General features: G+C 39.0%; 1 protein-coding gene across 10 annotated transcripts in view; it reads right to left on the bottom strand.

Moving 5' to 3' along the window:
- The window catches only part of Dennd1b (DENN domain containing 1B), a 227,656-nt gene that overhangs the window by 119,798 nt on the left and 84,788 nt on the right, over positions 1 to 23,070 (bottom strand). For 6 of the 10 annotated variants that reach the window (XM_063272684.1, XM_039091333.2, XM_003751245.4 and 3 more), the window contains 4 exons: positions 7,865 to 7,934; positions 7,031 to 7,111; positions 1,947 to 2,006; positions 734 to 787 (listed from right to left, as the gene is read on the bottom strand). The exons of 1 other annotated variant lie outside the window; for it this stretch is intronic. In XM_063272684.1, coding sequence (XP_063128754.1) covers positions 734 to 787; positions 1,947 to 2,006; positions 7,031 to 7,111; positions 7,865 to 7,934 — 265 coding nt within the window. The remainder of the gene's footprint in view (positions 1 to 733; positions 788 to 1,946; positions 2,007 to 7,030; positions 7,112 to 7,864; positions 7,935 to 23,070) is intronic. 3 more of the 10 variants (XM_003751244.4, XM_063272683.1, XM_063272682.1) reach the window with 1 other exon arrangement.

Raw genomic sequence — 23,070 nt, 5'->3', positions numbered from 1 at the left:
TGTACACAAGGAAAATTTACATTTGCATTCTCTGCCTTCATTCACTGAAATGTTTGACAAAGCAAATGTTATGATAGTTTGAAAACCAAATGAAAATAGCACGCACCTGAGGGAAATACAAGTAATTTATGGAAACAGTACCCATCTGAGTTAATACATGTGTATCTGAAGGAAACCTCCCTGCCGACCTTCCTTTCATTGATGGCTTATAACAGATTTATTCTAATGTTCTAAGAAAAACTAAAGGGAGTCTTTCCTTTCCCACAGTTAGTAGACAACGTGGAAGGATATCTATCACTTCTACTTATCTATTGAGAGCTCCTATAGAAAAATATTAACCTTTTTAGAAAAATATTAACTTTTGAGAAACACAAAGTGTTTCCAATATAGCTACAATTAACAATGTAACAAGCATTATTTTTTACAATATCCTCAAGTCTAATAAAATGCTTACTGCATTAAATTAAAACCAGGCAATCAACAACTGGGACACTAACAATTTAAACAGTTACAAAGAAGTCTAAAATCCAGTGGTCTACTTACTAAGGTGACTGTAAAGGGCAAAATTTCCCTGTTAGCATTCTTCCCCACTGGCAGAAGCCACACCTTAACACTGCCTCACATTTCAGACAGCTACCCTCAGGAGCTAAGTATTTATGCTTGTCCCTTAACTGACCACCCTGGTCACAGACGTCTGTAACTGCAGTTATAGAGGTAGAGAGCAGACACTTACACTCTCCGGGATGGTTGGAAGTCCAGTTATGTCCGGTGTGATGAAACAGGAGTGCTAGTCGGCAGAAACAAAACACAGCAGGAAAAGATTACATTCCATACCCCTTATAATTTGCAATCAAAATAAGAAAGAGCACTTTCTGGTGAAGGTCACAGACTACCACTCTGGACTTGGTGAATGTAAAGAGTCTTATATAACATGGCAGATCTAAGTAACTTTACTAATGACAGTCTGACTCAACAAGTGATGGTCCCAGAATAGACTCTGAAACTGAACAGAAGCAGAGTAAGAATCTGTACAAGTATTAAGTCAAAAAAGAATATATTACCAAAAGGCTACATATACATACATATACATATACATATATGTATAAAAACATGTATTTTCAAAATATACTTATATAGACTGAAAAATAAAAGCAGGTTATTTGAAGAATCTATAAAATCTACTGGCTCCTGGGTTTCTCTGATGAGCTCTAGTAAATCCATTTTGTAACAAGTATACTTGTACAGAAAAGAACAATGAAAGATAATCTTTCAATAATTAAATTTTTAAAATGTATTTGCTATCCAAAACTATGACTTTATGGTACACCAATAAATAAGTATTAACTTGCAGAATATACAAAGCAATAGCACCAGATATTTACATGAAAAGGATACTAAGTCTCTACATTCCAGTGTCCTAAAAACATTGTCTACCCAAATCAAACTGCAATCATCCAACCACTCTATTTCTGTTAACAGTATGCTAATGATGTCAATGCCTTAATTATATAGGGATTGACTCAATATTGTCTTAGATCTAAAGTTAAGAAGAGAAACGTTAACAGTATTTTGAACAGAGCAGAACTGGTCAGAAGCTGTTTCACAGAGTCATGATAATTTTCCAGGGAGGAAGAACAGTATGAGATAAGTTACAAGATTATCTTGTGATAAGAAATAATTGTGACAGGAATCTCATGCAGTGAATGTACATCAGCATACTACTGGAAAGAGAAAATGCAAGATTGGATCTATTAAACACCTTTATTTGTCTGTTTTTTATATTATTGTGCCTCAGAAAAATAGGGAAAAGGAAGAAATAATAGAAAACATATTCTAATTGATTACTGTTAATAGTCCGTTTCCATTTTCCAAAGAACCATAGTGAATCATAAAGGCATAGTGATCTCAGCAGAGTGATTGCAGAAGGCAGCGTCCTGTTCACTCACCGGCATTAGTGAGGGGTCATCTTTCAGAACTTGCTCACTGGCAATAAATAGCTCTTGGTTCTTATGAGAGAAAAATGAGTATTTTACTTCAAAGGGGAAGCTTACACAAAACCATTCCTGTGTCCTGAGGAAAATCCATGTTGCTACATTATCCACTGAGAGTATATGGTGACATTCATTAGCTAGGACATTCTAAATTTTGACCTGCTAATCTATCCTGGAAATGCCCTCTGAAAAATTTTGCACTGTGTGTAGAAAGGCAGTGGACATTTAATCATTTTAAAGTACTTTTTAAAAATCACCTATATAGTAACTTTTCATGAAATCTGCAATATTTCAGTCATTAATAATCACTTTCAAGAGTTCCAGTAAAGACGATACAGAGCATCAGTTTTAACTGTGAGATAAAATTAGTCTCCAGGGCAAGTTCACAACAAGTACTGCCCAAACTGCCAATCACTAATGGACAGTACTGAGTGCACAGCAATCTGCTATTGAAAACAAAACAAGTTACTGAACTTCAGAATTTACAAAACTGTGGCTTGGAAATGAGTACACAAGATTTGAAAACTGTTATAAACTATTAATCCAAAAGTCTAACTGCTCACTATACCTATATAGAAAGGTGTTTAACATCAGCAAGCTCTAAAGACATCCAACCAAAACTGTAATATGCTACTTCACTCCAGTTTGGCCAATATTGTAAAGCAGAAAACAAGGAGAAATACTGAGGAACCTGTAAAGAGAACACTGATACATAGCTGGTGGAAATGGAAATCTGGAAAACCACTATGGGAAACAACATGGAGGCTTCTCCAAAGGGTAAAACCAAAACTGTCCTATCAATCCAGAAATCACACCCTTTATGCACTCAGAAGAAAGGATATCAGTAAACCTGCAGGTCATGTTCAGTGCAGTGAGAGTGCACACCCTTGTTCATGGAAGCACTGTTCACAATAGCCAAGAAAGAAATCAACCTTACCTTCTACCAATAGATAACATTTTTAAAGGTAATTTTATTTATGCACATGCACAAATATGGCAAATGACTGTCTAGCTATTAAAAGTAAAATTTTGTCAATTATGGTAATATGGGAAAATTGGAGATTGTTTCATTAAGTGAAACAAGACAAATAATTATGATTTTATTCACATAGTCAATCTAAAAATATTTAATAGAATCAGAGAGATATCACAGCATAGCGTATCAGCAGGTACAGTTATTTTATTAAAAAGAAAATAAGGGTTTGAAACACAGTTCAGTGGTGGAAGACATGGCCCGGCTACCACACCAAAACCAAATATATTAACAGAGTTCAGTATTTGTAAAGATTTATTTAAATTTATATGATGTGTGTTTGTATTTATGTACACACATGTGAAGGTGTCCATGGAGGCCAAAGGTGGGCATCAGATCACCTGGAAAGAGGGTGAGAAGTACGAGGAGCCAGTGACTAGGCCCTGGGAATAAAGCTATCCTCTCCAAGAGTAGCCAGGGTCTTCACTGCTCAGCCATCTCGACAGCGCCAGCGTCCATCTTCACTATGTAGGAACCCTCTGCGAGTGCTACCTCGCTACTTAATTAAGCACATATGTGATCCATCGCTCTCTGACAAGCATCTGGATTACTTAAACACACAATAGTTAAAGAGAGCGATGTCTTCTTGTCGTAAACTCCAGGGCTCCTCTGTTGTCCTCACTTCTCCCTCCCCCTCCTGCGTTCCCACCAACCATGGTGTCTACATTATTTGGATTTCAGTGCCTTGGGAATCTTGAGTCTCTCCTTCCTTGATCTTTTCTTTAGTTCTCACAGAATTTCCATTCTTTTTCATGACAGTCTGGGTGAAAAGATCTTAGCTTTTCCTATATACTTCCAATAACCTATTTAGAAAAAAATCCCAAGTCTCCTGGGTTTTCCATTCCATAGTCCCCAGTGGAAATTAATTCTATCCACTTGGACAGTTTGCAGCAAATGAAAACACACAGAGAGAAGTCAGCAAAGGAGAGAACAAGCATGGTCAAGTGTGTGGTAAGGACTTCCTAAGAGCAGGAACAGGGCAGGTTCTACAGAGAGTCAGACCATAAAGGGCTTTGCAGTGAATGGAAAGGACGGTGTTCAATTAAGATGCTGACTAGAATGGTAAGACAAGTGAGGTACAAAGTAGTGAGGCAGAAGAAAAAAAACTTAAGAGTAAAATTAAGTGCTAAATGGACGACCCTGAAAGTCTAAGCCAAAAGCTTAGAATTTTTCTATATAAAATGGGAAGTTACAGTAGGTATATTGTCTATTTGGGAGGCTAAGACAGAAGAATTGAAGACTGGATGTCATCAAGACCAACATAGTGAGGCTCACAGCCACCATGAACTCACTACTCTGCCTCAAAATTTTAAAAAAAATTAAGGTTCTTAGTCACTTTAGTAGTATCAAAGGGTGTCCACCTATCTCATGGAGTGGTTTTCCTACGGAAAGACTGAATACCACTATTCTGTTGAAGGAACGTAGCAATAAAAAGATTCCTGATGACATATTGCTGTACCCATACATCCGTGCCTCACTCAGCCTTCATCAGGCAAGATTCTTCTTTCAAAAGATGGGGATTAAGAGAGACCCAAAGCTGGAGCCTGTGCAGAGAATGAGCGACATTAGAGTACTCCGCCCTAACGAGGATGCATTTATCAACATGTTTCCTTCAAGACTCAGAGATCTATGCAGAGGAGGAAGCAGAAAGAGTTTAAGAGCAAGAGATGATGAATGACTCCAAGTAAACAGTGTCTTCCAGACCAAAACGACTGCTGCACATAGAAACCACAGAGACTGTACCAGCATGCACACAGCCTGCCCTGGGCCAGAGACTGTACCAGCATGTACACAGCCTGCCCTGGGCCAGAGACTGTACCAGCATGCACACAGCCTGCCCTGGGCACAGAGACTGTACCAGCATGCACACAGCCTGCCCTGGGCACAGAGACTGTACCAGCATGTACACAGCCTGCCCTGGGCATAGAGACTGTACCAGCATGTACACAGCCTGCCCTGGGCCAGAGACTGTACCAGCATGTACACAGCCTGCCCTGGGCCAGAGACTGTACCAGCATGCACACAGCCTGCCCTGGGCACAGAGACTGTACCAGCATGTACACAGCCTGCCCTGGGCCAGAGACTGTACCAGCATGCACACAGCCTGCCCTGGGCCAGAGACTGTACCAGCATGCCCACAGCCTGCCCTGGGCATAGAGACTGTACCAGCATGTACACAGCCTGCCCTGGGCACAGAGACTGTACCAGCATGTACACAGCCTGCCCTGGGCATAGAGACTGTACCAGCATGCACACAGCCTGCCCTGGGCATAGAGACTGTACCAGCATGCACACAGCCTGCCCTGGGCATAGAGACTGTACCAGCATGCACACAGCCTGCCCTGGGCATAGAGACTGTACCAGCATGCACACAGCCTGCCCTGGGCATAGAGACTGTACCAGCATGCACACAGCCTGCCCTGGGCCAGAGACTGTACCAGCATGCACACAGCCTGCCCTGGGCCAGATGACACCAAGTACTGAGAGAAGGTAATGGACACAAGGTCCCACTCCTAACCAAGAATCTATCTGCAACCGATACCTACTGGGAAAGGGAAAATTAGTTTTCTCCCATGGAGTGTCACTGGATACCAACCATACCCAGGATAGGGCAGTCCCCACACCCAGGTGTAGCTAGCCAACATAAAATAGATTCCATTTTTGTTGTGTGTGTTTTGGTTTGTTAAAGTATTTTTGTTATACTTGTAGGGTTTTGTTAGTTGTTTTGTTTTTGGGTTCCGTTTCTGTTGTTGTTGTTGTTACTGTTATTATTTCTGAGAGAAAGAGGGATAGAGAAAGGAGGGAGGGAGGGAGGGAGAGAAGGGAGGAGAGGGAGTGAAGGAGGGAGGGGGAGGGGGAGAGGGAAAGAATGAAATAGGGTGGGTGACAAGGGCAGGGATGATATAAGAGTTTGAAGAAGAAAAAACATGATCAAAATATACTATATGAAAACAATATCATATAAGTTTAATTTAACATGTGTCTCTGAGGGAGAGTGATTGTCTAGAATACCAAACAAATACCATACAGGTCCATTGACAATGTTTAAATTTCACACAAAGCGAGGAATTGCAATGTTTTTAACAGAGAACTTTATATCATTTAAGAACATTTACTCTGACAGTCTTTAGAAGAACAAACTTAAGGGGAACCATGGAGAATCTGAATCAAACTGACAACTGTGGGGACTTCAAAAATGGATTAAGACAGGACTGTTATTGCTGATGGTGGAAGCAATACAGGCATGAAGACTGTTATTTTATGATCATAACAATTTCATTATCACTCAAAACTGCAAAATGTCTTACATGAATAAAGATTTCAAGTAGGATTTCCTAAAACAAAAAAATTTCTTAGCCTATTAAATTTTCCTCTGTTCTTAGCAAAAAAAAAACAAAAAAAAACAAAAAAAACAAAAAAAAACAAAAAAAAACAAAACACCCAACATAATCACAAGAAATAAATTTTAGCCTACTTTATTTGAAAAATTAATAAAAGATATGAGTGAAAGCTCCATACTTTGTTATCAACAACTTTTGATATGAACAAGCCCCACAAATCCTGGGCATATGCACCTAAGTAGATGTTTCTGGTGAAGTTCGCCAACAGTACCCCAGCAAACGGGCACAGTAGGCTTGCTGCTCACACAAATGCTGATCAAAGGTCCAGGGATCAGAACTACACTTGACGGTGTGTTTGCATGCAAGGAAAGACAGAGCATTTTAGCTAGAATTCTGCATTACTATAAAACTTTCTCTTGTGATGCCCACCTTATTTTAGAAAATGTGTGTTTATGTGTGTTTGTGTGTGTGTGTGTGCATGTATGCATGCATGTATGTGTGTGCAATTGTATAATTTTATTATTTATGGATTTCACTTCTTGATATTAGCACCAGCAAGGTTAATACCATCACTGACATTTTCATAGAAACACGGTGATTTGCAAATGACTCCTGGGTCAGCTGTGTATTCTTAAGTCCCCGAAAACAAATTTTGCAGCACTCACCACACTCAAGTGGACGGGAGTATTTGCCTTCGGTACTGGGTGGCTATAGAGTGATTTAAGAGTTTCATTCAAATCATCTTCCTGAAACAAAGAAAAGATCATTTAATAATTAAAACACAGAGGGGCTAAGTATAATGTAAAATACCTTTGGATATTACTAATAGGAATGTAAAATGGTATAGCCATAGCAGAAAGTAATATGTATGGTCTTTCCTCAAATAATGAAATACACAGTTGTCCCAATACCCAGTAGTCACACCTCCAGATCTAGAGGGGAAAACAAATCCAAACGTAACTACAAGAGTTAGTTGTTTGGTTTTATTTGAACAAAAGGATTTGTGTATGCCTGAAAAGCTCGCTATCACCATGAGTGGGTGATGAGGGAGGCAGTTGACCAAGCATCCATGTGAATGTCTTCTTCACAATGGACACGAGGCTGCGTTCATGTCTACTAAGAGATGAGTGAGGGAACAGCCCCTATGTCCCCATGCAACTAGCCAGCTGTACAGCAACAGCACAGGACTGGGGCCTTAAAGCTCGAAGTTAAGTGACATCAGCAAGGACAGACATGGGTCCACCTGTGTGGTGTCCTCCAGTTAAGAAGGCATATAGACATCATGGTGGTTGAGAGGGTAGAGAAGAAAATTAAATAGTAAGTTATAATTCATTGAATACAGAGTTTGGGTTTGTTTGGGTGTGTTGTATCAGGGATTAAAACAATATGACTGTGATAAATACCATAAAATTCTAAACTTTAAAAATGGCAAAAACTGTTCATTCTATGCTATGCATATTTTAACACAATAAAACAAGAGAGAAAAAAAATCAGCTTACCAGTTCCTTGGCCAAGTAATCTGCCAGAGTATTTAGAAGTTTATAATACACTTCAAACCATGGCAAGTAACTGTAAGAAGAATTTAAATGTATATAAAACACCTGAAATTTAAAACTAATAAATAAACAGGTAAATGAAAAGTGAGTTGCTATTCTTTAGAACTGGTTGATCCTGAAAACAGACAAGAACGATACCCAGGTTTTCTTTAGCCATTCCCTACTGTTAGCCAACCCACTTCCGTTTTACATCAACAGCCTGTCCCCAGTGATTCATTCCTATCTCAAAGCAACCACTGCTTGAGAGTATGAAAGGTATTTATTATGGTATTGATTATGGTATTTGCTGTGGAGATGTAAGACCATCTTCATGTGAGTGTCCTAGAATGCACACACAAATTAAGATAGCAGCAACGTTAGAGGACACCACAGTGCAGGAGTCACATTGCTTTACACAGAATACAGCACATACTTGAATCTCTTTTAACTATTACCCAGCTGATATATAATGCAATAGAACCAGGTATAGAATTTATTCTTCAGAGAGTGCACCCATCATTACAGATAAAGACTACTCTAAAACGTATACACATAAATTGATTTTCAATGACAAACCTAATTATGATTTAAAATCCATTTTGTTATATCAAAATATTCTTCATTTATTTGCTTATTTAATGTTTTTATTTGTTTATTCCTATATTTTCAAGCAGAATCTTACTATTTAGTCCACAATTATTTTCTAATTCAGTTTGTCACTTTTCTCTCAATAAAAATTAACAGCCTATTTAGTCCACAATTATTTTCTAATTCAGTTTGTCACTTTTCTCTCAATAAAAATTAACAGCCTAGGAACAATGAGGTGGCTCCCTTATAAGCATGACGAGTTTGATTCTTGGAAGCCACATAAAGAAGGAACAAAAGCAGTTCCCCAGAAAGTTGCCAAGTGATGTACATATGTGCAACATGACAGGCATGTACCCACACTCCCACACACTATTTATACCCAATAATATTAAATTATGTTTTAGAAACAGCTGAACCCTGAGATACATGAAAACAAATGCATAATGAACAAATGAAAAGCTTGACAAAAACAGCACAGCACAGGACTGGGGAACTTAAAACCACCTGGAAAAGTAACTAACAGAAAACAAGAAAGAGAGAAGGCAAGAAGGCCTCTGGGGTCAATCCCTGTGATCATATGATGTTGGCTGGAGAGAATCACCTCAAAGTTATCATCTGACCCCACATAGACTCTATAGCTCACAAGCCACAACCATTCCCCCACATTGATAATAATTACATTTTATTCTTCTCTCATACAAAAAAAAAAGTTTTCAGAAATCCTAACAGATGAGAAAACAAAACAAAACAAAACTCAAAAGTAAAGAATAGCGTAATTAGGAAATTATGAGAATAGCATCATAAAATCTCCTGGGATCTAGACTAAAAAGAGAGACACGGTAGCTAGTAAGAGGGGAAACAGCACATCAACCTGTATCCAGCCCGGGAATAATGGTAGCTCCCAAAATAAAAGTAAAAACAGCACTTCTTAAAATACTACCAGAATGGCTCCCTGCCCTTCAGATCTGAATCTTCTGACTGAAAGTGTGGTGTCACAGGAAATGGAGAAGCCACACTTCAGTTTCCCATGAAATTCAAGAACAGGAATAGAAAGGAATTGGTATCCCCTAAAGATAAAAAGGAGACTCCAATAGAGCATGCACAAATTTCACCAAACCCCCGCACCAGAGACGCTGCAAGTGAGAAGGCAATGCTTTCGAGCCAGAGGCAGGGAAACAGGAATAGAGTGTGAGGGGAGGACCACACCATGCTCACCCACACAGTGACTCACAAAGTCCCCCCCCCCCACCCCCGGATTCAAGGAATCAGGCAAAACAAGGCAGAATGCAGAGTCATGGGAAACACAGCAGGGACCACAAACAAAAGCCAAGTCCGGGGACAAGAGTTGTGCAAAGGCCTAAGATCCAGTCTCACAAGGGATGAACTTGGGGGAGAAGACTGGACAGCTTCACAGGAGGCATGTTGATGCTTTGTGAGGGAGCCTAGAAAACTGGATAGATGCATGACACTTCTGAAATCATTTAGAGAATGTGAAAATTTGAAATATTAATTAAGTGACTCAAACCATAGCTTTTAGATAACAATTCAACTATTTTTTTTAAAAAAATATATTCTTTGAGATTACAGCTTTTAAACTAACAACTCAATACAACACAGGTTAACCCACCATGGTTTCTACATTTGCTGGTAGTTTAAAATTATTTGCTCAGCAGGCCACACCAAATGGAGAAGCAGGAAGACCAATTGCAAATCTTCACTCCTCCTCCTCTCCTGCAAATCCCTTCTCCCTTTCCTATCTGTAGCTCTGAAGCAGACCACCAGCTGTGGTCTCTCTGCCCCCATCTCTGGTGGAGCACAAGGAACTTCTCCAAAGTTCCTTAGCCTACTCTTTCTCCCCCCTCTCCCGCCCCCCATTCTATATCCCAGCCCCTATCTCTAGCAGACATTCCCTGGAAACACAGCAAGCTGCTCAGGGAAGCCTGTAAGCTAACTGTAGACATTCCTCACCTTTCCGTCCACATCCAATCATGTAGTCTTGTCCCTAGCTCTGTAGAATTCCTGCTGTTGCCTCTTTCTCTCTAAGCCCCAGTCTCTAGCAGATCACAAAGAACTCTAACCTCCCTCACCAGTCATTCATTGTCCCAGCCCCCAACTCTAGCAGGCTTGACCTGTGAACCCACCACACAAGCCTTCCAGAGAAGCCAGAAGACCAGCCACACAGGTAGACAAGTGACAGTTCTTCACTTCTCCATATTCAGTCCCCAAGTCCCATCCCAAGTTCTGAAGCAGGCTACCTGTGTGGATTCTCCTCACTCTCTATCCAGGGGACTAATTGGATACATATAGAATCCCAAATTTTCCTCCCTCCTGTATACCCTCTCAGTGCCCCCCACCCCATCTTTTAGCACATTCACCTTCCTAAATCTCAGTTCCCAATTCCTAGAAATGCCACTTCGAAACAAACTGCCAGTGGCACAGCTAACAAGAGCCCAGAAGAATTCTCTACCAGGCAACACACGGCCACCACACCTTCCTAAGAACCAGACAAGGCAACAGAAAGCAAGGAATGAAACATCCACCACAACATAGACAAACCAGATATCAGCACCTAGAATTGCAATCAATCCAAACCTCGATGCCTAGACCCAGTGTAGAAACACAGTGAGAGACAGAGCCAGAGTCTCCACTAGGGACAGGAACCCTCTAAACAAGGTCCTGAGAAGTGAAACATAACTGAAGCACAAGGAAATACAGTAAAATAGCCTTTATGAGCATAATAAATGTTCTTAAAGAAAAAACATATAAATCTACTTTTAATACAAACCCTATGAAAACAAGCAGTGAAAGGAAATAAATAAAAATAAATGCTCGAGGCCTGGAAGTGGCAATAGAATCAATAGAGAAAACCCGGATACAGGGAAAATAAAAAATTCAGGAACTCAAACAAGAAGCTCAGAAGCAAGTCTCAACTACAGAAGATGAGAGACAGAACAAAGACTCTTCGTCATTGAACACAAGATAGAAGAAATGAAAACTTTGGTCAAAGAAAATGTTAACTGTAAAAAAAAAATCTTGTGACAAAAATCCAGGAGACCTAGAAACTATTAAAAAATTACATCAAAAAATAATAAGGACAGAGAAAGGAAAAGAAACTCAGGTCAAAGGCAAATAAATATTTTCAACAAACTAATAGAAGAAAATTTCCCTAACCAAAAGGATGAGATGCCTATCAAAATACAAAAAGAATACAGAAAACCAAATAGACTGAAGAAAAAAAATTCCCCTCAGCATATAGTTAAAACACTGAATAAAAAACAAAATAAATAAGAAAAATATTAAAAGTTGCAAGGAAAAGGGACCAAGTAAAATATAAAGGCAGACAGACCTATTAGAATAACACCTGACTTCTCAGTTGAGACTCTTAAAAGTCAGGAGGGCCTAGACAGTTGTTCTACATTCTAAGAACCACACATGCCAGATCAGACTACTATAGCCAGCAAATCATTTAATCACAATCGATGGAAAAAGAAAGGCACTTACACAGTAGGTATCTATAAATACATCCCTACAGAAGGAGCAAGAAATAAAATTTCAGCCTAAAGAAGATTAACCAAACCCAAAAAAAGGGAATAATTCCAGAATAGCAAATCATAAAATGAGGGGAAAGAAATAATGGAAATCAACAGAAACTCTCATCAATAATTCTCAACATCAGTGCTATCAGTTCCCCACTTCCCTCAAAAGACAGAGACTAACAGAATGGATATAAAAACATCCAGGGAGAATGGATACATCTCCCTGTTGCCTCCAACAAACACGCCTTAACATCAAGGATAGATATCACCATGGGGTAAAAGAATGGAAAAACATAATCCAAGCAAATGAACCTAAGAACCACACTAGTGCATCCATTTTAGTATCTGACAAAATAGACTTCAAACTAAAATGAATCAGAAAAGAGAAGGACTTTACATACTCATAAAAGGAACACTCCACCAAGATGACATCTTGATTCTTTACATAGATAAGCCCCAAATACAAGGGCAGCCAACTTGGTAGAAGAAACACTACTACAGCATAAATCGCCTACTGACTCTCACACACTGACAGTGAAAGACTTCACTATCCCACTCTTGCCAGTAAACAGGACATCCGGACAGAACTAAACTGAGAAAGAGCCCATTTACATTATGACCCAAATAAGTATTTATGGAATATTTTTCCGAACACAAAAGACTATACCATCTCAGGACTTCCTGGAACTTTCTGCAAAATACATATAGTCAAAAGCTAAGTGTCAACAGATACAAGAAATAATTGAAACAATACCCTGCATCCATCTACCATGGATTAAAACTGGATATCAACAACAACAGAAATTACGGAGCTAAGGTAATAAAAGCAAAATGATTCTGGCACAATAATAGACATGATAGTGAATGGAGTTTAGTTGAAGACCAAGTAAAAGTCCACACACCTATGGACACTTCACGTTTCATAAAGAAGTCAGAAACACACTGGAAGAGACGGCATCTTCAAAAATGGTGCTAGTCAAACTAGATGAATGCAATGGGTCCATACTTACCGCCCTGCACAGAACAACTCCAAATGGATCAAAGACCTCAAGATAAAACCAGATACACTAGATCTGACAGAAGAGACAATGAGGAAGAGGCTTGAACTTATTGGCATAGAAAAAAATCCTTCTGAACGGAGCACCATTAACACAAGCACTGACATCAACAATTAATAAATGAGACCTCATGAAACTGAAAAGTTTCTTCACAGCAAAAGACACTGTCCTTTGGACTAGGCAGCAGACTACTAACTTGGAAAAGATTTTTACCATCTATACATCCAATAAAAGGCTAATCAATATCCAAAATATATAAAGAACTCAAAAGCCTGGATATCAAGAAAACAATTTAAAAATAGAGCATAGACCTAAACAAAGATTTCTCAAAAGAAAATCAAATGACTGAGAAACAAAGAAATGTTCAACATCCTTAGTCATCAGGAAAATGCAAGTCAAAACTATTTTGAGCTTCTATCTTACATCTTCAGAATGGATAAGATCAACAAACCAAATGACAGCTCATGCTGGCAAAGATATGGAATAAAGGGAAGACTCAACCGTTGCTGGTGGGAACGGACATTTACAGTCACTATGGAAATCAGTATGGCAGTGCCTCAGCACACAGGAATAGATCTATCGCAAGGTCCACCTATACCACTCGAGCACATCCCCAAAGGACTCTACATCCTACTGTAGAGACACTTCCTTAACGACATTCATTGTTCCCCTATTCATAATAACTAGAAAAAAACCAGTCTAGATGTGCCTCAATGGATGAATGGATAAAGAAAATATGATAGATTTATTCAATAGTACTACCAAGCTATTTTTAAAGTATCATGAAATCCCAGGCAAATGGCTGGAACTAGAAAAAAACAGACACAAAAAAACAAATATATGTATTGGCTTATACATGTGTATTAACTGTTAACTTAATGATAAACAAGCTGGATAGAACCACAGAGGCTACAAACAGAGTGAGGGATTAGGACTTATAGCTAGATCTCCCTAGGAAAGAAAAACAGAACAGATATTCATGGATGGACAGAGAGCAGGGGAAGAGAATGATACTGGAATGGGAGGATTAAGCAGGGCGAGGCTAAGGAAGAGGGAGGCAAAGGACAGATATGGGGAGAGACAGCTAACATCAAGGGCCATTTGAAGGGTAGCATGAAAACCCGCCACAGTAAAAGCTTCTTAAAATACACACATAAGTAAAGGAGAACTCCATGAAATCACCAAAACACAGGGAGCGGAGCCCCAACTGGACCTCTCTTGTCACCAAATGAAGCTTCCAGTACGAGGAATGAGTTATATCTAACTGACTTGTACACCAAAGGGATCCCAGGAGTCCCCCCCAGAGAACCCAGGCTGTGCACGGCTGCCCTCCACAAACTGACAGCAAAGCCCTACTGCTGAAGACAACACCTCCACAATTCACTGAACACAAGGGAGCCAGGCTGCTGCCGAGCTAGAACCTGCATCACTGTGGGCTAGTGTTTTGGTAATGGAAAGTACCCTCCATGCTGCCGAAGGAGAAATGCAAATGCCAGCGTAGCTAGAAAGCCTCTGTTCTGTCCTACTTACAAGATACGTTAGTGCAATGACGACACGGAGCTTATGAAATTAACCAACCAAGATCTGATATGATTTACAGTCCATTCCTCAGACTAAATAGGTCAGAGACCTGAGGTAAAACAAATACTGTTCAAAAACAGACAAGAAGGAAGAGTAGCAATAAAAAGGCTCCTAGCAAGCTCCTGCTGTAGGAGTATTCACAGCTCAGTGTCTTGCTCCTCCTCCACCACACAAGCTTTCCTTCTAGAGAAGATGACAACAAACTCAGAGACACACCCCTCCACAATCAGACATATGCAGAGAACGAGAGACCTTGGAACAGTCATCTCTAAATGATGGCTCCATCAACCCCCCCCCCCGACTCAGAGAGCCCCTCAGAGGAGGAGAGAGAGAGTGAGAGCCAGAGTGAACGGAGGACACCAAGAAAACAGGATGGAAGTACACGAGTTCACAGAGAGGAGACAAACCAACAGGGCTGCACCGGATGGCGGATGGCGGACGGCGTCCCAGAGCTCACAGGCGAAGACAAAGGCACTCAGCCCAACCAGAAGCTATCTCCAAGCGGACACTTCCTGCAAGTAAGATTTAAGTTTTCTCCAAGAGAGTCTTACTGGGGAAACAAACTACTCTTTAAAGGTAGACTGCACGCCCAGTAGTAGACGGCCAACAGAAAAAGAACTCAATGGCACCTTTGGAGATTCCCTGTCTCATAATATGTGGTGGGGGTGCCTCCTCCTCCTCCTCCTCCTCCTCCTCCTCCTCCTCCTCCTCCTCCTCCTCCTCCTCCTCCTCCTCCTTCTCCTCTTCATCTTCCTCTTCCTTGTCCTCGTCCTCCTCCTCCTCCCCTTTGTTCTCTACATGGCCTCTGTGTGTGTGTGTGTGTGTGTGTGTGTGTGTGTGTGTGTGTGTGTGTGTGTGTGTGTGTGTGATCAATCTGTTTCTTGTGTCTTTTCCCTTTGTTTTGTCCTATTCTGGTGTTTGTTTTGTTTTATACTATTATGTTTTATTTTCTCATTACCCCTTAGATGCCTGTTTGTTTTCTGTGAGACAGACAGGAGATAGGCCCTGATAGGAGGGGACATAGAGAAGTGGGAGGAGTAGAGAGAGGGAACACCATAATCAGGATATAGTACATGAGAAAAGTATTTTCAATAAAACAATGATTTGTTCTTCTAACAAGACACATAATGGTGCAACAATGAAATTCTTCCATTTGTTTTTACTTCATATTAACAATTTTATCTGGAAAAAAATACTATTTCAGGAAATTGCAATATGTCCCATCCCTCAAATCTATTTGTCCAGGTAAGGAAACTCTGTCTTAATCTGCTCTCAAATACCTCAGGAAGAAAAGAAGAAGAACTGGTTGCAAGTTCCCAGGCTACTATAAAAACACTCTAATTTCCTAGTTATACACCATTAGAAAGTCAGTTAGTCTGCTCTGTGGACGAAATGCCTGTGCAGTCCTCTCAATCGTCGTGCTCTCCTCCTGCACTACTGTTTTCATTCGCTAGCCACCAGTCTCAGTTTATTTTCAAACTGTGGGGAGAAAGCAGAACTCAATTTTCATTAAGCACCTAACGGGACTATTGACTTATTTTTAAGTGATAAATTATATTTATAAATAATACCTACCTCCACATTCAGATATTACATCAGAATTTTTCAAAGTTCTTATTTATGATAGGAATTGGCACCTACATATCTTACTGCTTTGTGAGCATCCAACAATATTAACTTTCACAGTATCTCCTCCTGATACCAGACTGACTCTGTCTATTGCAGATTAACATTGTTTAACAACAAAGTTTACCTTTATAATGCATTTCTTACACTCTCTTTGAGGCCGGCTCTGATTTATATTGTGAGTGGGGAGTATAACTCAGAAGCAACAATGAGTCCCTGGGTGTAGAGAGGAGAATCTAAGAGTCTCCACATCTATAATGTCATTACAGGAACTACAACTTGAAAACAAAGCACTAAAGGTACACAGAACCCAATGCTATATATTTTAAATGAACTAGCTCATTCAACCATTACAGTAATAAACTCCAAAGTCTGCCAGCCTTGTCACCATGAATAGTGGGCCATAGCTTAGGAGATTCAACGTGAATGGCACCCTACTCAGCCCGCTGACTATTATGAGCTCCTGTCCATTACACACAGCTAAATATATCTCAAGTCAATCTGCTTTCAACTTTTCACTCTTTTGGAAACAGGACCTTGATCCATGTGCTAGTCTGGTGTTAAAGTGGCTCCCCTCTTGACTCAGCCCCCCAAATGCGGGATATTGCAGGCATTCACTACTATGGCTGGCCGAAGCTTACTAAACTTAAATAAGCCAACATATAGTAAAGCAAAAACAAAGGTCAAAATACATGGTTAGCACTCAAAGCATTACTTTTACACCTTTCAAACCACAGGTTGTCCAGAAGGTGAAATTTTCTCAGATCCATTTAATTATTTTGTCTAACAATTTGGTAATCCTTGCCAACTCTAGGTTCGATAGCTTCTATGTTCTTTATACTGCTAACATTTAGAAAAGGACTTAGCTTGCAACATGGTAAAGATAGCAAAAATCCATGTGTCAATCAATGCACAAGCCTAATCATAATACTCATAATGATGTTATCAATTCGACAGTTTTCTTGGAACATAATAGACTTTTGAAATACTACAACACACTCGCATCACTGCAGGACCACTCCCTGACACACCAGCATATACTATCACCACAAAGAACCAAGTGCAAGCATGTACTGGTTCTCAGCGATGAACTGCTCATTGCAATAAATCGTTCACAATTTTAATAGAAAGAGCACTCATAGCCGAGAGAAATTAGTCTGTAAACACCCAGGTGCGCTCCTAGGAACATGAGGAAGCAAAGGCATTCTTTTTGTTGCAATTCCACAGCCATCCAGAGGAGAGGCTGCAGACTGGCCATCTGCAGGGGCAGCCAGCCAGCTCAGGGCTCCCTTTTCTATACCAGTAGTTCTGTGGCTTTGTTTAATGTAATAAATTGTCAGTTTCTAAATCTCAGATAATACCTTGAGAAAGTCTCATTTTCTTTTCCACTAGAAATCATAGTAAGTGGAATCTGGCCACGCACCATTGCTCTGACAAAAGCCTGAAGCTGAGGAGCTCCTTGGTGCCAGCCATGTGCTGTTCAGAGCATGCACTTTCCTCAGTTTCCTAACCTCCCGCTCATTCGAGTGCTCTACCTAACGGATCCCTGAAGGAAATTTAATTCACAACTCATGAAGCAAGTGCTAAACAGAAAACACTATTCCTAACTACATTTTCTGATGCTCCTCAAAGAGTGAAATAATCCCAATGTTTTAACAAGATTCTACTTCACAGATTTGTGGCAAAATAAATAACTCCCCCTTTTTTGAAAGCATTTTGTATAAAACTTTTTATTTAAATATAACACTACACAAAATAAATATTATAAACCATGTATGCCTTCAAGGGTTTGAAATATCATGGGTTTGAAATTTTGGGCTGTTTGTTTTACTGTGGTTTCTTGTATAATTTCTAAGCAATATATGTTCAAAATACATAAGTTCACTAACATATAAATTCTTAAACTGATTACCACTAACTGAAATTTCCCGTTTCCCCCAATTTGCAAACATATTTTTATAACCAACAAGAATCCAGAAAGTTAAAACAGACAACAAAATGTAGAAAACAAATTTGCTTTTTCATTTAAATATTTTTAAAGTTAAAATTTAACCTCATGAACAAACTGTGTGACTAATAGATTTGCAAATATATGAACATAAAAACTTTACACTTCTAAAAGCAGGAGACTGTAAGTATAACCTGTAAGACTGCTTTAAATTTCCAATGAAGACAAGAGGCAAAAGACAGATGCATACACAAAATCAGGAGTTCATCTGGTGGCGTCGGAAGACTCCCCAACACTTGGATTTCCACTATAGCGCTAGTAAAATTTTTACATCCTAAAGTCAAAGGTTAAATAAAGGAAAGGAAATGCTCTTTGTCAAATAGTCAGCGACTGTTACCAGTCGGAGAGATCAGCAGGAACCTAATGCAGAGTAATCAAATAAAGCTAAGGCAACTGCCTTTCCTTAGGAAACAGGAAAGCTCCTCATGGCTACAAGCTGTTTGTCCACTAGAAAATTGACACAAAATGTGTAAAATTGAAACATTCTGCTTCTAGGGGATTTGTCCAAAGGAAGAGCGGAAAGTCTTCAAGTTTAGTATGAGTTCCAGGTACCAAAGGGAGAACAAAAAGCCTTAAACAGAAACCTGCCCACCTCATTAGAGTATTTCATTTTGAACTCTTGGTGACGTTTTTATAGTTGTAAATTTTTGTTAATGAAATTAGATGTGGAAGAGTATTTCTTGAATCTTTGCTAGCATATGAAAGCAATTCTAAACACAAGCAGTAAGACTTAAGTTAGTGGTCTCTGAGGACAGCTTTGAAATCTTGTTAAACCAGGAGAGACGCTACAGAAAAAGAACTCAGACACACAGGCCTCAAACTAAATGTCGTTTTAATATTAAATTGAACTGAATTTTAATTTTTCTTTCAAAAATTAAACAATATAAATAGAAATTTTAAAAACATTAACTGGCAAATAATATGAGATCATTCTAGGAGAAAAGCAACACATTCTTTTAGTAGCGTGGGTGCAGTTCCAACTATCAGAGGGAAAGAATAAAAGTGGACAGAAGATGATAGTTTCAGGAGCTATGATGAACTACATTAAAAATAGTCATGCATTCTGCAAATTATAAATACTGACAGTTGATTTATATTTTAACTTGATAAACTTCACAAAAATGTAGACATGTGGAAAGAAGTCTGCAACATAAACGACACAATGCAGGCATTATGTACCACAAATACAAACAGGGTTTGTTTGGGGCTTTTGTAGACGTGTGTGTGCTCTGTGACTTGCTGAAAAAAGCAAAATTTCAGTAAGTTTCAGTTATATTAAGTATAAAAATTCCAATTTAAAGGCTTTGGCAACCTCACTATAAACATTTCCTAAAGCTTCCTCGGCATCTAGTCATAATCAGAAGAGCTGTTCTCTCGCCAGCTGGAAGCTGCTACAGATGGCAATGTCTGGGAAACTTTGAGTAGCTCTGCAGTTACTCTTATATTCCTTCCCTGGCTCTTACAACAAAAATTACTATTGACTTTGAGCTTTAAATGTGTATATAATTGTATGTTATATGTGTGTGTAGTGTTTGAGTTATTCCAAACTTTTTCCTAATATATTTTCAGTGTACAGTACAAATCTAGCAAAGCTTGCTTCAAGGTAATAAAAAGTTTCAGACATATGTAATATCATTTCCATTTTACATGGACATCAGAGGAAAGCAGCTATAGCTGGGTTCCTAACTGTCATAGTCACCCCGCCAGTCCGGTTCTTTTCTGTCAGAGGTCATTATTTCACATCCTGATCTTAAATTTCAATGGCACAGAACACAACTGTCCTGTCTATCCTCAATTCTACAGCACTGCCCTGACCAGTCTTTGCCTGCCATGCCCACTGCAACACTAGTAAGAAAACGTGCATCCCACAAACACACCATAGATATTTACCTGACCAAAGATTATCTGGATACATTGCTACCTATTTGTAACATAATGGCTAAAGTTCTTATTATATTTGATCATCTATATAATGATGGCATCTTAGAATTTTAGGTCAGTAAAATGCTATATAATACAATTTTTATATTTTACAATATTTTTTTGGAGCTAAAATATGATTACATTGTTTCCCCTACCCTCTTCCCTTTCCCCCCTCAAAATTCTTCCATGTACACCTTTGATTTTTGTAAAACTCCATGGCTGACTTTTTTCTTAAACGTTGTTGCACAGATATATTCAAATGCCTGATCAGTCTGTATACTGTTACTTGTATATAAGTGTTTCCAGGGTGACCATATAGTATTAGATAACCAATCTGTATGCTGTTTCTATAAGACTATTTTAATACTATTTCATTAATTCTTTGAGAATTTCACCATTTTGTTTTGATCATATTTCCCCCACCCCCAGCCCCAACTCTTCCCAGATCTACCCGCACACCCATACCCGTCCAACTTTGTGCTCACTTACTTTCCTTCCTTCCTTCCTTCCTTCCTTCCTTCCTTCCCTCCCTCCCTCCATCTCTCTCTCTCTATCTCTCTCTCTCTCTCTTTCTTCCTTTCTTTTCACACCAGTGCGTGTTGTCTAAATATTCTTTAGGACAGGGTCTGCCTTAGAGAGAATGGCAGTTTACCTACCAAGAGTCATACTCTTAAAGAAAATTGAATTTCCCTCTCCAAAAGCTATAAATGATCACTAGTTTTCTAGCCAAGGGTTGCACTTCTGACCCACCTCACCATTCCATGCTGTGACTTTTATCTGGCTTGGGTTTGTACTCGTCATGTACACGCTGTCAACATTACTGTGAATTCTTCTATGTATCATCCTTGTCATACCTTGAAAACACTGTTTCCCTGTAGTCATCCACCATTCCTGGCTCTTATAATTTTTAGCCCCCTCTTCTATGATGATCCTTGAGCCTTGAGGTGGCAGGAAATGTGATATACACATGGCCTACCATCTTTCATTCTCTGCGTGTTGACTACTTCTGGATCCCCATTTTAGTTTCCACCTACTGAATGAAAAGCTTCTCTGATAAAGGCTAGGATGTGCACTAATCTGTGGGTATAGTAGTCGATAACTAAGAGTCATGGTAATGCTATGTTCATTTAGTAGAATAAGTATACTGTAGAAGTGTCCTGAAACATACAAAAGATTATAAATGCAGTTACTCTATAGTGGGATAAAACTCCAACTAGACAACAAATAAAAAAATAGCAAAAAATAAATGAGAAAAAAACAATAGGTTATCCTTTTGCATGTGTATGAGATATTGGCCAGTCAGGTCCCAGAGACACCCCCCACTGCAGGATACTGTCATTGTTTTTGGTTACTCTCCAGAACTTGCTAAGACCCTGCTGCTGAAGACATCACATTTATCAAGCTGCAACTCTCCTTTTCTCAATCTTTTCATTTACTTATTTGTCAAACACCTCTCTTTAGACTATGAAGAATCCCTTGGAGGCCAGATGTTAAGTAGATGCTGGGGATGCCAGAAACAAAAGAGTTCAAAAATCTGATATTATCAAATTTCCTTTCACAGGACTATGCTACTTGATAATCTTTCAAAGAGTATATAATATAGCATCCATGTCTCCTCATGATGATTAAAAATACTTACATTGTGCAACACGGAGCCTCGCTATGTAACCATTGATGGACTGAAACTGTCAATGCCCTGCTTCCAGTTCCTCACTGCTAGAATCGCAGGAACGCCCTACCATGCTGGGCAAATCTGCCTACCTAAACGTGCTCATTTCTTCTGCCCTCAGGAAAACCAGCTGTTTACATTATTTCTGTTCCTTGTAAGTGTGGTCCATTGTTCTCTCTACTTAACAGATGCTCAGTACGAAGTTGCTATCAAGCCCTACCTAAGTGCTTCTCAATCTACTCCTACCAATTTACCTCATGAATTTACTAAAATATGTCCTTCTGTTACATACTGTACAAGCAAATGGCTGTCACTGTGTGATCAAGCACACCTTTCTCTAAGGTTTCAGGATTTCCTGTCAGATACACAAAAGCATTCATTACTATAACACATCGTTTAAAGTGGACAGTAAGTTCCTAGAATATTTAAAGCTTTATCAATCTTTTCAGTGATTGCATGGGTGGTCAAGTACTGTCACTCAGAGTGGCCAAGCTAACCACTATAATTCTTCTCATGGTAGACTTCAAAATTATTTTTGAAAAGATAAATCTGACTACAACTTAAATACATTCATTTAATCATTTAATACAGCAACATTCTGAGTAATTTGTTGCGATCATTTATTTCTTATTTACTGTTGAATAATTATATAAATTAGCTATTCTCAAAGGCCACTGTAATGCCCTGACTTTGAAGACAAAGATGGAGACTATCCATGAAGCCTGCGACACTTTTCTAATCCCACAGAAAACAAGGAGTTCCCTTTAAAAGTTTCTCCAGGATATTTCACCAAGTGTGAATCATCCTGTCCCTTATGCACCAGAATCACAGTCAGGAACCAAAAAGAGACTAAATATAAAGGACCATTTTAATAAAAAGCAAATAATCAATGACGCTTATTGTAACACCATCTTAACTGACATGTATATTTTCACTTTTCACTTCTTATATTCACATATTACAATCAGATTTTTGCAGGTAAAACTATTTCTAACTCAGGAGTCTCAATATTCTGCTGTTCTCCCAAATGTACAAGTTTGTGTCAACATAATAACTTCTACAAATTAATGACAACTGGCTTACAAATATACATACTACACATTTTTATCAATTATTCAACATGAAGTTTATTTTGTGTTTTACATAAATGTTTTAAAATAATGACAGCTTTCCTAAGTTTA

Source organism: Rattus norvegicus, chromosome 13, assembly GCF_036323735.1.
Source record: "Rattus norvegicus strain BN/NHsdMcwi chromosome 13, GRCr8, whole genome shotgun sequence".
Classification (NCBI taxonomy): Eukaryota; Metazoa; Chordata; class Mammalia; order Rodentia; family Muridae; genus Rattus; species Rattus norvegicus.
Note: the sequence above shows the minus strand (reverse complement) of the source record. Positions and strands in the feature narration are given on the sequence as shown.